Source organism: Antechinus flavipes, chromosome 6 (genome assembly GCF_016432865.1).
Source record: "Antechinus flavipes isolate AdamAnt ecotype Samford, QLD, Australia chromosome 6, AdamAnt_v2, whole genome shotgun sequence".
Lineage (NCBI taxonomy): Eukaryota > Metazoa > Chordata > Mammalia > Dasyuromorphia > Dasyuridae > Antechinus > Antechinus flavipes.
In genome coordinates, this window is record NC_067403.1 from 171,469,336 (window position 1) to 171,482,479 (window position 13,144).

General features: G+C 38.8%; 1 protein-coding gene across 4 annotated transcripts in view; it reads right to left on the reverse strand.

The window, feature by feature from the left end:
• The window catches only part of LARP1B (La ribonucleoprotein 1B), a 96,222-nt gene extending 83,703 nt beyond the window's left edge, over positions 1-12,519 (reverse strand). For 2 of the 4 annotated variants that reach the window (XM_051966495.1, XM_051966498.1), the window contains exon 1: positions 11,941-12,518. In XM_051966495.1, coding sequence (XP_051822455.1) covers positions 11,941-12,454 — 514 coding nt within the window. In that variant the 5' untranslated portion in view covers positions 12,455-12,518. Of the gene's footprint in view, positions 1-11,940 lie in introns of all 4 variants that reach the window. The other 2 variants (XM_051966497.1, XM_051966496.1) reach the window with 2 other exon arrangements.
• Between the last annotated feature and the right edge of the window lie 625 nt (positions 12,520-13,144).

The following is a 13,144-nucleotide window of genomic DNA, read 5'->3' on the forward strand; positions in this document are numbered from 1 at the left end:
CAGGAAGGAATGACCACAAGAAGTGAGCATTATTCCCCCTGAACCTAACATAACTTTTATAAATCTTTTGGCCTAGAAATCCCACCCCAAGGAAGTAAAAAATAAAAATAAAGGCCCTACATACACACAAATATTTATAGCCATATTTCTGGTAGAAACAACAACAACAAAAAAAACTTGAATTCAAGTAAATGTCTTTATCAGTTCGAGAATTGCTAAATAAGTGATTTACAAATCTGGATGTAACCAAAGATGATTGTGTATTACGAATGAAGTGAAGGGTGACACCAACATCATATATTTTTATATATGTTTATATACGCTTATATCAAGAAATGGAAAATGAAATGAGGAGAATCAGGAAAGTAGTATAGATAATGCCAAAGACAACATAAAAAGTAAAGAATAATTTTTTTTTAAATTGAAAATATGTCATAATGACCAAGCTTTATACTTAAGAAATTTAAGATTGTACTTCGCTCTTTTTTTCCAGAGATGAGGGACTCTGAATGAGGATGGAACACTATATAATGTTATGACTTGAAAGATGAGCTGATTAACCGTTTTCTTTTTCTTAATTCTTAGTTTAAAAAGTATGGGGGAGAGAATATTGAGAAAGGAAGAGAATATTTAAAAAAAGAAACTCAAAATGGCTCTGCTTGCTAAACATTAAATATCATGACATTAAAGATGAGAAGACAAGCAGACCATACCCCCCATCACAGCTAATGGATAAGGGATAAATTTTATGCAAACAAGATAGAAGCAATTACAAAAGACAAAATATATAATTTTGATTACATATTAGTGAAAAACTTTTCCTAAAATATAATTTAATATATCTTGAATATAAGGCAAAGCAATTGATTGGGAAATAATTTCCTACTGAACCCCTACAATGAATTTGCTATAAAAGATATCAAGAGTCATTCCCAATAAAGTGGTCAAAGTTCTCAAAAGAATTACTATGAACAGTTCTCAAAAGAATTACCATATTTACAGCCATGTAAAGAATATTCCAAATTATAGAGAGAAAATCTAAACAACCCTGTAATTTCACCTCACTCTCAGCAAATTGGCAAAGATTACAAAAGATGGAGCTTGTTGTGGAAAGACAAGAAACTGTTCTGATTTGATAGAACTATACTCTGAAAAGAGATTTGGAATAAGGCTAACATGTTGACTAAAAAAAAATGCAAAGCATTTGGATCCAGAGATCCCACTTATAAATATACCTAATGAAGTCAATGCCAAAAAGGCTCCAAATACACCCAATTATTTGTAACAACATTTTGGGGGTGTAGCAAAGAACTAGAAACAATGTAGATATACATGGACTATGAAAAGACTAAAAAAAGTTGTGTTACTATGAATGTATTAGAATTTTCTTATGCTGTATATATATTAAAAAAAAAAAAGTGATAAAATGAGAAGCTGAAATGGAATATTAAGGAAAGCCAAGAAAGCAATAAATAACTACAACACAAATAAACCCCACAAAAAATAGAAACTGAATGTTGCAGAATTTTTAAGACCAAGTTTGGTCTCATAGGAGATAATGTGAAAAAGTACTTTTCCCTCTCTTCTTTTTCCTTTACCAAGGTTAGAGTGCACTGGTACAAAACACTGATTTTAACAGATGCTTTTTCAACTTGGTTAATTGTTTTACATAATTTTTTCCTCTTCTTTTTTTTAAAAAAAAACAAATCTTTGTTATGAAATAGCTCTATGGAAAGAGAAAAGGACAAAATATAGGGAGAGATGTAGTTGATATAAAGAACAAAAAACTGGTTTTTGTTTAAAAAAAAAAAAAATCAATAAAAAAGTTTGTGTCCTCTAAATGCAGTTTGTTTTTACATTTTCATGTAATCAAATGGCTTCACTAAGGATAAATGTAAGGAAAACAATACACACACCAGGAGAACAACAGATGCAAAGCTTGAAAAACATTCTAAAAATACAAGTTGAACAACATGGAGGTATATCTAGAGTTACGCAAGTCATAGAGGTAGAAGCAAAAATATAAGTCCTGGGATCATCCATCTCTTGAATAAGACAACAGTAAGTAGCCTAAAAAACCAACACACATACTGCCTACCCGAATACGTTTTTACATTCCTTTATACTGCTTTACACAAGATAACCTGTCCTACAGGATCAAAATGTGACAAACTTGGATCTGTGAATACAGACTCTGCAAACAGGACAGTGGTCTAATGAGTTCTAGTAAGGTTATACAAATTTATCTTGTGCTAAAAACTTGTGTGAAAATAAATGGAAGGAAAGCCAAGTGTACCCAAAAGCATTGAGCACTAACAGAAAAAAACTACTGTGCAATTGACTATATATATGTTTTAACTTACAAAAGAAACAGCATTTCAAATAAATGCACAGTAAAGCAACTTAACTCTGCCTTCTTCACTAGCACCATCATCTCAAAAAAACTCAATTTTTTTATTCTATAAAATAGACAATAAGAGTGAAACCAGAGTTAGGCAGAAAATATCTTGACAAGTGATGCTTATCTAGGGCAGCTAGGTGGTACAGTAGATAGTGCACCAACCCTGACACATCAGGAGGACCTCAGTTCAAATCTGGCCTTAGACACTTAACACTATCCTAGCTGTGTGACACCCCTCCTCCCCCCCAAGTCACTTTATCCTAATTGCCTCAGCCAAAACAAAACAAAAATACTGCTTCTCTATAAAGAAATTCTATAAGAAAGAATGCTTCTCTTAAAGCATGTACAGATTTTGTGCAAACAAAAAAGGAAAAGATTTTTTAATGCCATCATTTTCAGTATTTGTATACCCTTTCAATATTTATAGCTATAAGTGTATTTTTTGTTTCTGGGAGATTTGAACAGTTTTTTAAAATTTAAATTTAATTTAATTATTTTTAACTGATTTCAGTAAAATAAAAAACCTGCATTTTTACTTCCTATAAATGCACGTACTCTCTATCACTCTAACAATACATTTCTACAATAACATACCACCAACTTAAATTTCCATTCAATCTCACAGACTGATATAATTTTAATATTGGAAAGGCAAATTTCAACAATTCCCTAGTCAAACCTAAATGAATAAAACAAGATTGAATCCTTTGCCTAACAGATAACAAGCAATCATAAGAAGTGCCTGTGATCAGAGTATTCTCTATTGGTGTAGCAGGACTGAAAACCTACCTCCAAAGGCAGCTTAATTAACTTCTAAGAATGATCGAACTGCTTACTTTGAACCTAAATTTGCCTACACAATTTCTACTTATCACTCCTAACTTTGCTTTCTGAGGCTTGCTAGACCAGAGCAAGAGTAATGTTTTCTGTTCAACAAGACAACCTTTGAAATATTGAAGATAGTTATCATGCCCCATACATAAGTTTTCTCTTCTCCAGAATTCTCCTTTGTCATAAACTTAAACATTCTGGTTCTCAGGATGCTCTGATTTCTCAATACTACTGTTTCTAAAATGTAGCAATTAGAATTGAACACAAAATTCCAACTGCGGTCTTAAACTAACTCTCTGCCTCTCGTAAAGCAACCTAAACCTAAACTGACAATTTTCTTGGCTGCCAGATGACATTGTGGACTCCTGCTGATCTTGTCGTTCACAAGTCCACTAACCTTAGCTCTTTGGTGTTTTTCAAACTTCTATAAGCCAAGCTTCCTCCAATATTTTTAAAAGGGATTTTTTAGCCCAGACTCCAAAATTCAAGGCTAATAAATGAGGCAATATGAGAAAGAAAAACTAATCTGCTTCAAGATTCACACTTCTGATTAATCCTGAGTGCCAAATGAAGTTTCCTACTTTATTTTCTTTGTCTCTTCCCCTCCTCCCCAATAAGGCTAAAGTGGAAATATTTTTGCATATGCATGATGAGTATCATGTTTTTTGCTTTCTCTTGTTGGAGTAAGAAGAGAATTTTGAACTGAAAATAATGCTTTAAGACAAGCATGGGTTCTCCCAAAAAGATTTATCACAAATCTACTATTTGACCTTTTTTCTCCCTAAGCTTTCTAAAACCAAACCTCTAAATCCAAAAACTTACTCCTTTGAGCCTCACATACTAATTTTTTAGAGAACAAAACAATAATAAAGATAATCTTCACTTGTAATATGAAAAAAAAAAAAACACAAGTTAAAAACCAAATATTAGGTGGTTGTGTGATGACACTTCCCTGAGAGATAATCAACAGGAAATTATTTATGTTGACTGAAGATCTTATAATCCATTTAAGTATTTTTAAATATTATTTGAAAGAGAAAAATGCATCAAAAGTATATGCAAAAATATTTCAGTAAACTTTCTTCCAAAAATTATACTTAATTCATTTAAACAGTGGTAATATTACAATTGTAATATGAGTAATACATAAAACCAAATTTTATGTAGGAAGAGTTTATTATAGGTTTTCTGAAGCCAAAAGTTTGAAATAAAGTTGGGGAATAAAATACAAACACTTAAAGCATTTAAAGCTTTATAAAATCTGACCTCAAAAAGAAAGAGGTACAATCAAGGAAGTGGGAAAACCAGTTGTTATTGCTAATGATTCAACTAGCTAAAGTCTAGAAAGGATTATATAAAAAGTAAATTCTGTGTGCTGACACTTCAAAAAAAAAAAAAAAAAAAAGTCAGGCTTTAACCTTGTCTTCCCAGAATAATTTCACATTAGTCAGTTCATCTCTTTCAGCCAAAGTAGCTTACTTACACCTGCCCAGGCACAGTAATCCATATCCTATTTCAGGAAAGTGATGTCTAACAGTCTGTGGGCTGTTAAACTCCTTGCAAACTCCTTTCAAGTCACAGCACACATAGCATGGTCTAGATGGTCATCCTTATCTTCATCCAAGTCCCACGCCTTAAAGCCAAGGGTCCCCCAAAACTTTACCTTGGGCTCTCTTTTCTCCATATACACTTCACTTAGTGACTGCATCAGCTTCTATGGATTCAACCACCATCTCTGATCAGATGATTCTCAAAACTATTTGTCAAGACCTCAAGTCTAGACATTTCAAATTGGATGTCTTGTAGACATCTTAATTTCAACATGTTTCAAAATGAATTCATCCTTCCCCTAAATCCTACTACTGTCCCTATAATTATCAAAGAACCACTCTATCCTCCCTAACCTTCCAAGCTCCCAATTTAAGTATCATCTTTAAATGCTTGCTCCTTCACTCCCCATTTCCAATAAATTACCAAATTCTGCTATTTCTAACTTCTCTAACTAAATCCCATTCTCTTCTGATACAGCCACGAGCCACCCTGGTTAAACACTTCATCTGATACCTGAACAAAATAGCTTGCTAGTGGGGTCTCCCAGCTGTTCAATTATCAAGCTGATTTTCCTGAATCTCAAGTCTTTCTTACCATGTCACCTCCCTGGTTCTTTCACCTTCTAAGCCTCCCTGATCCTCTGAGGATCCAACATAAAATCTTACCCAACCAAGTTCTTCAAAACTGGGCTCCTTCTTACACTTTCCTCCCTACCCATTCCTTATATATGATCCAGTGATCTCTCTTGACTGTTTCTTCTACTGGACAATTCATGTCCAAAGTCCCAAGTCTGAAGAGTTTTCAATGCCTCTACCTGGAATACCTCTTCTCTTCCCTGCTTCCCTGGCATCATTCAAATCTCAAAATCTTCTCCAGTTCTTCTTAATCTCAATGCCTTCCTTCTAAATCCACCCCCAATTTATCCTGTACATATTGTTTCTGCGTAGTCTTGACATAACCCCATTAGACTGCTATGTCCTTGAGGGAAGGGTCTGTATCCCTGGTACTTAACAGTGCTATGGATACCATAAAAACTTAATAGTGGCTACTGACTAGAAGATGACTTTCTTGGTCTTCCCCAAACTTACCTTTTCCACTAGCCCCAAACTACTCTGTACATATTTTATATTCACTTCTCTCTATACATATTTCTTCCAAATAAATTGTGAGCTCCTCAAGGATAGAGGACTATTTGGAGGGTGGAAAGAATTGCATTCCTAATACCTAAACCAATACCTAGAACATAAATATCGTTACACTTAAGTGAATTAAATAAAACAGGTGTTTAAAACTTGTGCAAAATTTTAATTTACTAGTCAAAATCTTATCTTAAAATCTTAAGGAAATCATGGAAAAGTCACTGAAATCTATATTTTTAGTGATTCTTTTCATTTAAGCCTGAGCTAAGGAGATATACAATAAAATATTTCATCCACTGAACACATCCATCTACTCATGTTAACATTCTAGACCAGGGGTCCTCAAACTACGGTCGTGAGCCAGATGGGGATAAACGTCTTCAATTGCTGTATCTGGCCCATGGCCGTAGTTTGAGAACCCCTGGTCTAGAATGTTAACATGAGTAGATGGATGTGTTCACTGAAATATCTTGAGGTTTATCCCCCTCACTCAGGGCTATGAAGTTTATTTAAAGGTCCAAAAAGTTTTTGTTTTTACTATAGTGAGGCCCTCCCAACAGTCTGAGGGACAGTCAAGTGGTCCCCTATTTAAAAGTTTGAGGATCCCTGTTCTAGACATTGAATACAGACAAAAATTAGACAAAATAACAGTCAGTAGTGTCAAACTCAAATAGAAACCAAAATCTGAAATCCAAATACTGACATAGAAAACCACAAATTAGTACTATCAATATTGTACTGTATTTTTATTTTCTTTGTTGAACAATTACATTTTGGACAACTAGGTGGCACAATGGATAGAGCACCAGCCCTGAAGTTAGGAGGAGTTAGTCAGGAACCTGAGTTCAAATTTGGCCTCAGACACTTAACACTTCCTAGCTATTAACTGCAATTACCTCAGCCAAAAAAAAAAAAAAAATTTAACTCAGGAGTTTTGCAGGCCTAAGTTTGACAACTCTACTCTGCCCTTGCAAAACCTCCAAATTTTATTTAACAGAATTCAACACTATAACCATAGATTTATTTACTCTTAGTACAATACTACACATAAATTAAAAAAAAAAAAAAGTCTATATGTAGGGTCAGCCTGTATTAACAGCCCATATTAAAACTCTGTCTTCTATGTCCCAGAATAAGGAATAACAAATTTCTATATTATCTGATATCTTAATTTCCCCCAAAAAGTTATGCTTGGGTTTTAAACTCTACACAGATTTATTTATCTATGAGGTACTCAAATTTAAAAGGAAAAGAGTAATTTAGAAGTTATAAAGGATAGACAAAGTGAGGGAGAAAATGCCTAATTTTTCACAAAACTAAAAAGCCAAACAACCCAGAAAGGCCCCATCATATTCATTATAAGATTGTGACCAGGTTGACTGAGCCACGTCCTTTATTCAAGCTCATTATTGCAAAGGTCTTTTTGTCTGTTATACTAACAATTGTCTCAGTAATATATTCAATTTCAATTTGTCACTTTAAATCAGAGCCTTCTACCAAATAGTAACAAGTTTCCACTATTTGAAATCAAATCCTCAAATTTGGAGTATGGGAAAGGAAAAAGGAAGAGGTCAAAGATAAAAGGAAATGTCATAAGAAATTTTGAGGATGAGTCAAGAACTGAGTTAGAAACAGCCATTTAAGGAAAGAAAAGCATGGGCTCATCCCCCACACCCAGGCAAGAGAACCAATGACAGTGTTTGATTCAATTCAATAATCATTTGTTCTTAACCAATTCTGGGGCCCAATACTCCAATCTCAGGTAAGCCCCTACTCATCCTTCAAGCCCTCCACTCCAGCTCCCACAGTCAGATCAGGCCCCACTCCAATTCTGGAACCAAGAATCAAGATCAAATCAGCTGCCATTGTGAATGGAGTGTTATCAGTCTATTCACCAAAGACCCCACACCTCCTATCCCAAGAACTTTCTGGGAAAAGAGATGCCTCTCCTTTAGTCACCACTCCCTTGAATTAAGGCCTCTATTCAAAGAATGTAAGCTTAAGTGTTTAATAAATGTCTTCATTTATTTATTCATTTATTCACTAATAGCCAAGCACTTAAGCTAGCTGTCAGGATACAAAGAAAAAAAAATGAAAATTACAATGTAATAATGTAGAGAAATACATAAGAGATGCTCTAGATAAAAAATTTTTAGTCTTTCAAATTCTTCCCAACTTAAACCTTTCCTCACTTTCCCAAGTCAAACCACCAGCTATCTCTCCTTCTCTCCTTACCATGATTAGATGCTCTCTTCAAGGCTTCAGCTAAAACTCACCCCACTATGTCCTTTCCCATCCCCCCTCCAAATGCCCACTACTGCCTTATCCCTCAACTGTAAGATAACCTCAGTCTTACCTAGTAGATAGTAAACTCCTTGAGAGCAAGAATTCTATTTTTCTTTTGATCTTCAGAGCTTAGCAGATAAGAGCTTAAGAAATATCTTGACTGACTACAAAGTTATTTTGGTTGGAGAAGATGGGTATTAGCCAAATGGGATCATAAACTTCCTGTAGAAGGTAATACCAAGGATGGCTAAGTGGCTCAGTGGATAGAGCGCTATGTCTGGAGTAAAAAAAAAAAAAAAAAAAAAAAAAAACACCTCATCTTCCTGAGTTCAAATCGAGCCTCAGGCACTTACTAGCTATGTGACCCTGAGCAAGTCACTTAACTGTTTGCCTCAGTTTCCTCATCTGTAAAGTAAGGAGGAAATGGCAAACTGCTCCAGTTTGTCAGGAAAATCCCAAAAGGGTAACAAAAAAGTTCAACAACAACAACAACAGGAGATAGCACTATAGAGTTTTTAAGAAAATTACAGAGCCTAACAGATGGAATATGTCTAAGGAAAAAAAGCAAGCTGGGCTAAAATAAAGGTTTAAAGAAGACTAATAAGGAAATACCTTAGAAGGTAGGCCACAAACAGCTGGTTTTAAAAGACAAAAGAGTATTTATGTTATTTTAGAAGAAACAGGGATTCACTGGAACTTCTTGCACAGTCAAATCTGTGTTTTTGAAAGATCAGTTTGGCAGCAGTGGAGAACAAACTGGAGAGGGAAGCTTGAGGATAATTAGGAAGCTATTAAAATACTTCCAGCAAGGGTCTTAGAATAGTGGTCATGCTGATAGAAGGGGATAGGAGCCCTTATGGAGGAATTACCCAAAAGATCTGGCAACTGATTGGATATGAGAGGCAAAGAGAAAGAATTGAGGCTAGTTCCCCAGTTGCAAAGCTGGATTACTGTAAAGATGGTAGTAAAATAGGAAATGTCAGAAAAGGGAACATTAGAAAGAGGGAAAGGTTTGGAAGATAAAGACAAGCTGAGATTTGAACATATCATATTTGAGATACCTGAGACAGTCAGATGGAACCTGTCCAGTTGGTGATGTGATATTGGAGTTCAACAGAGTAGGGTTGTATATATAGAAATGGAAGCCAGTCTCATAGAAATGCAGGTTGATACCATAGGAGCTGATGAACACAACCAATGTAGAGGAGAAAAGCTGTTAGGTATGGTGGTAGGGAAAAGGTTGCACTGTTGGGGGAAAGGGATTCTAAGAAAAAGCAGCAAAATGCATCTGTTGCCCATTGTAATCAAGAGACTTTGTAAGTTTAAAACAATTACTACAAACCTAACCTGTATAAAGTAAATAAATGAAATGGTATGTTTTAACAAATGAAGAAAGTTATCTGTAGTAGCATTCCTCAGTTTCATGAAAGAAGTGCTTTGATAAAGGTTTCTTTTTATGAGAGGCAAATCCTATGTGTTTTGTGGCAAGCAGTTCTATCTTCAGGATTCATGATACCGTGACACCTTTTTCAATCCATCTATTGACCTCTACATACAGAGAACCACTATGTTTGGCTTTAAACAAGCATGGACTTTGCAACCAAACAAAATGGCACATTCCTGAGCCCAGTCAGAACACAACCATAAATTACATGTATACGATGGTACCTCACCTAAAATCTTTTATCAAAGATTCCTTTTTAATACTCCCTAGTCATCTAGTGAATTTGACAAAGTTCTGGCCTCTTCATTGCCAGAGAATCAGCAGCAGTCAAGTAGTCATATTTCAGACAGGTCTCTTAGGAAGGTAGGCCAGGAATAGGGAGGGCTTGGGCTTGATTAAATCCAAAGAGTAGCTTTTCAGGTCTTTTTCTGGGCAGAAGTTTTATTAATAAGATTGCCTGTTTTAGTCTCTAATCACCTAACAAGGGGAGAAGACATTCCTTAGGTAGAGTCACACTCTTCCTTAAAAAACTAAGGAACTTTTTAAAAGCAGGCTGGTCTAAATGGGAGAAAAAGGGGCAAAGTTTACCAAGGCACAGTGTGGGCAAAAATATACTTTTCTAAAACCATATACTTGCAGTCAATCTAAACGCATAAATAAGCCCTACCAGTAAGCCAGACACAGTAGTAGTCAGGAATGCAAATACAAAGAAACAATTCCTTACTCTCCCAACAAAGTAGGCAGTGAGTAGAGATCCCTTCATTAATAAAACTACCATGTTCTTTTTCAATCTACTACTTCAACTGCTGCAAATTTCAGTATTTGAAGTGCTTGTGTTCACTTCTGCCATTTCTGGAGCTTCAAGGAAATTTTCAGTCAATATCTGAATATCAACTCCGTTCCCTCTTATTTGTTAATAATAGACTGATCAAAAGGGAAAGTCAACTAAACCTGAGTTACATAAAGTTGCAGCCTTGATTGTTGGGTGAAAAACGTGAGAAAAACTATAAGTAATAAAGAACAAATCCCTTTATTTACAAATGATAAAACTGACCACCTAGCAAGGTTATTTGTCCAAGTTCATGCGTTATTGAGACAAGAGCCAAATCTTTACCCAATGCTATTTTAATTAAGCTAGAATCAAGTCAAGCAATTTTAAGATAAAGGGTGCTACACCAAGGATACAAGGTGCAAGTTAAGCTAATGCTAAAGGATTTTTTAAAAAAACCAAAAAGGTTTTCATATGGCTTTAAGGCTATATAAAAAAAAAAAAAAAATGTCCACGAATCATCTCTACCTAAAATCATCTATGAATCCTATAAATGCTTAAAGGAAAATTTCCAAAAATAATTGGCCATATGTTAAACTTTTAAAATGTCTTAAGAGATGATGAAAGAATTATATCGCCTTTTTCTTGATACTCCAATTATAATTACAAATATGCAGTATAGATTAAATCTAAAGAATCCACAGGTCAATGAAAGACCATCAATTTAATAAGATTTATAAAAGATTTTCGGATAGATTTCTTCATTTACACATAAGCACAACCTTGGTTAAGAGTTAACTATGACAGCTATGCTGTATCTGAGGCCCTGGAAGCTTTTTGCAAGTATGTGACAGTACAAAGTGAACTTGAAGGCTTGCTTGTATGAAAAAAGTAAACGACTGAATTTCCTTCTAGAAAGATTTCAACAGAAAAAAAATGAGTTAAAATACTATCTCTTCAGATACACAAAATTCCATTCTTTTCCTCAATCCTTAAACACAACTTAGAAAAACATCTAAATTAGCCAACTAATTGAATATGCCTTCAATTAGGAAAGATAGGGTTTTTTAATTTGAAGCAAAATATTAATTTTCCACCGATTCTTATTTTGGTGCAACTACTTCATTTTTAAAATCTCCACTTGCTGCAATGAGATAAAAAGACAAAAACGACTTCGAATTAGTCATCCTACTCTCATCTCCATCCACGGACAAACGCGTCAAAGGAAGAAAAGAACCGCTCAGCCAAATGTTGGGATCACGGGCATGTTAAAGCTCCCGACTCCACTGCAAAGGCTCAGCGCCAATGTCCGCCGCCGACCCGGGCCCGATCAGCAACGTACAGCCGAGCCGGTAAATGGGAGGGAGTCGGAGACCAAGAACCCTACCCTATCAAGAATTACTGGGTCCCAGGACTCAGCTTTCCCTTTAAAGGCCGGGCCCCGTCCCTTGCCCTTCCCCGGGAGGCAGATGTCCCGCGTGTAAAGCCCCCCTATCCCGCCTGCACAACGTACACGCACCTGGCTCGGTGGGTTCGGCCAGCAGCAGCAGCTGCGGCGGCGCGGCGGCAGCGGCCGCCGGGGTCTGGCCCGCGGCCGGGCCGGGCGCGGCGGCGACCACGGCCGGCGGCAACAACGCAGACGGAGGTGGAGGTGGCTTCTTGGTCCAAGGGTTCTCCTTGGGCGGCAGGGCCCGGGGCCGCTCCCTCGCGGCGGCTCCGTCGCCGTCATCCTCATCGCCCTCGTCGCCGTCAGCGTCGTCTTCATCATCTTCGGGCCCCGGGGGGCTCCCCGGCTCCGGAGGCTTGTGGGCCAAGGGCAGTCCGAGGGGCTTCACGGCCACGGCCGCCTGGGGCACGCTATGGCCCAGGGGCGCGGGCGCGGCGACGGCGTTGGGTGCCGGCGGCGGCTCCCCCCGGGCGCCGGGGACTGCGGCTCCGGCTCTCCCCGGCTCCCGCTCCCGCAGCGGGGGCAGGCCCAGCTCGGCCGCTGAGGCCGGCTCCTCGGGCGGGGGGACGGAGCCTTCAGCAGACATGGTCCCGCCCCGCCCCGTCGGGGCCCAGGCCCAGGCCCGCCCGCCCGCCGCCCGGCTTCCTCGCCCCGCCTGGGTCACAAACGGCCCCGGCCTCGACCAGAGAACCGGATACAGCCCGGCACGGTCCGCCGCCGCCCACTCAGTCTCTCTCCCGCGGAGCGCTCTGCGCGTGAGTGTGCGCGCGTGCGTGTGAGCCAGGCGTGTGCGTGTGCGCCGGGTGTGGGAGAGCGCCCCCTGCCCCACGCGCCGGACCGAGCGCTAACCGCCCGCGGCCGCGGCCCCGCCCCTCCCAGCCGCGCGCGTACACGCGCACCCGCCGCGCACACTTACACCTTCACGCGCCCTCTCTCTTTCACTGTCTCTACCTCCTTCCTTTTCTTTCTCCTTCACGCCTTCCTCCCCTTGCACACGCACAGCGAGTAGCGCGAGCCCACCTCTAACTAAGCGTGCGGCACCCAGGGTCGGAGGCCGCTAAAGTAGAGCCTGGCGGAAAGGGGCGGAGCTGCGCACGCGCACGGCGGGGAGCCGGTAAGCGCGAGGGGCGGTGTCCGAGAGCTGGAAGGACGGAAGGAGAGGATTTCCCCCTTTCCCCTCCCCCCTGGGGGTATGACGTGGCCTGCGGTCCGCTTCTTCCGGTCCCGGACCTATAGCCACCGCCCACGGCTATTTACTTACAAACGCCCACCCCAG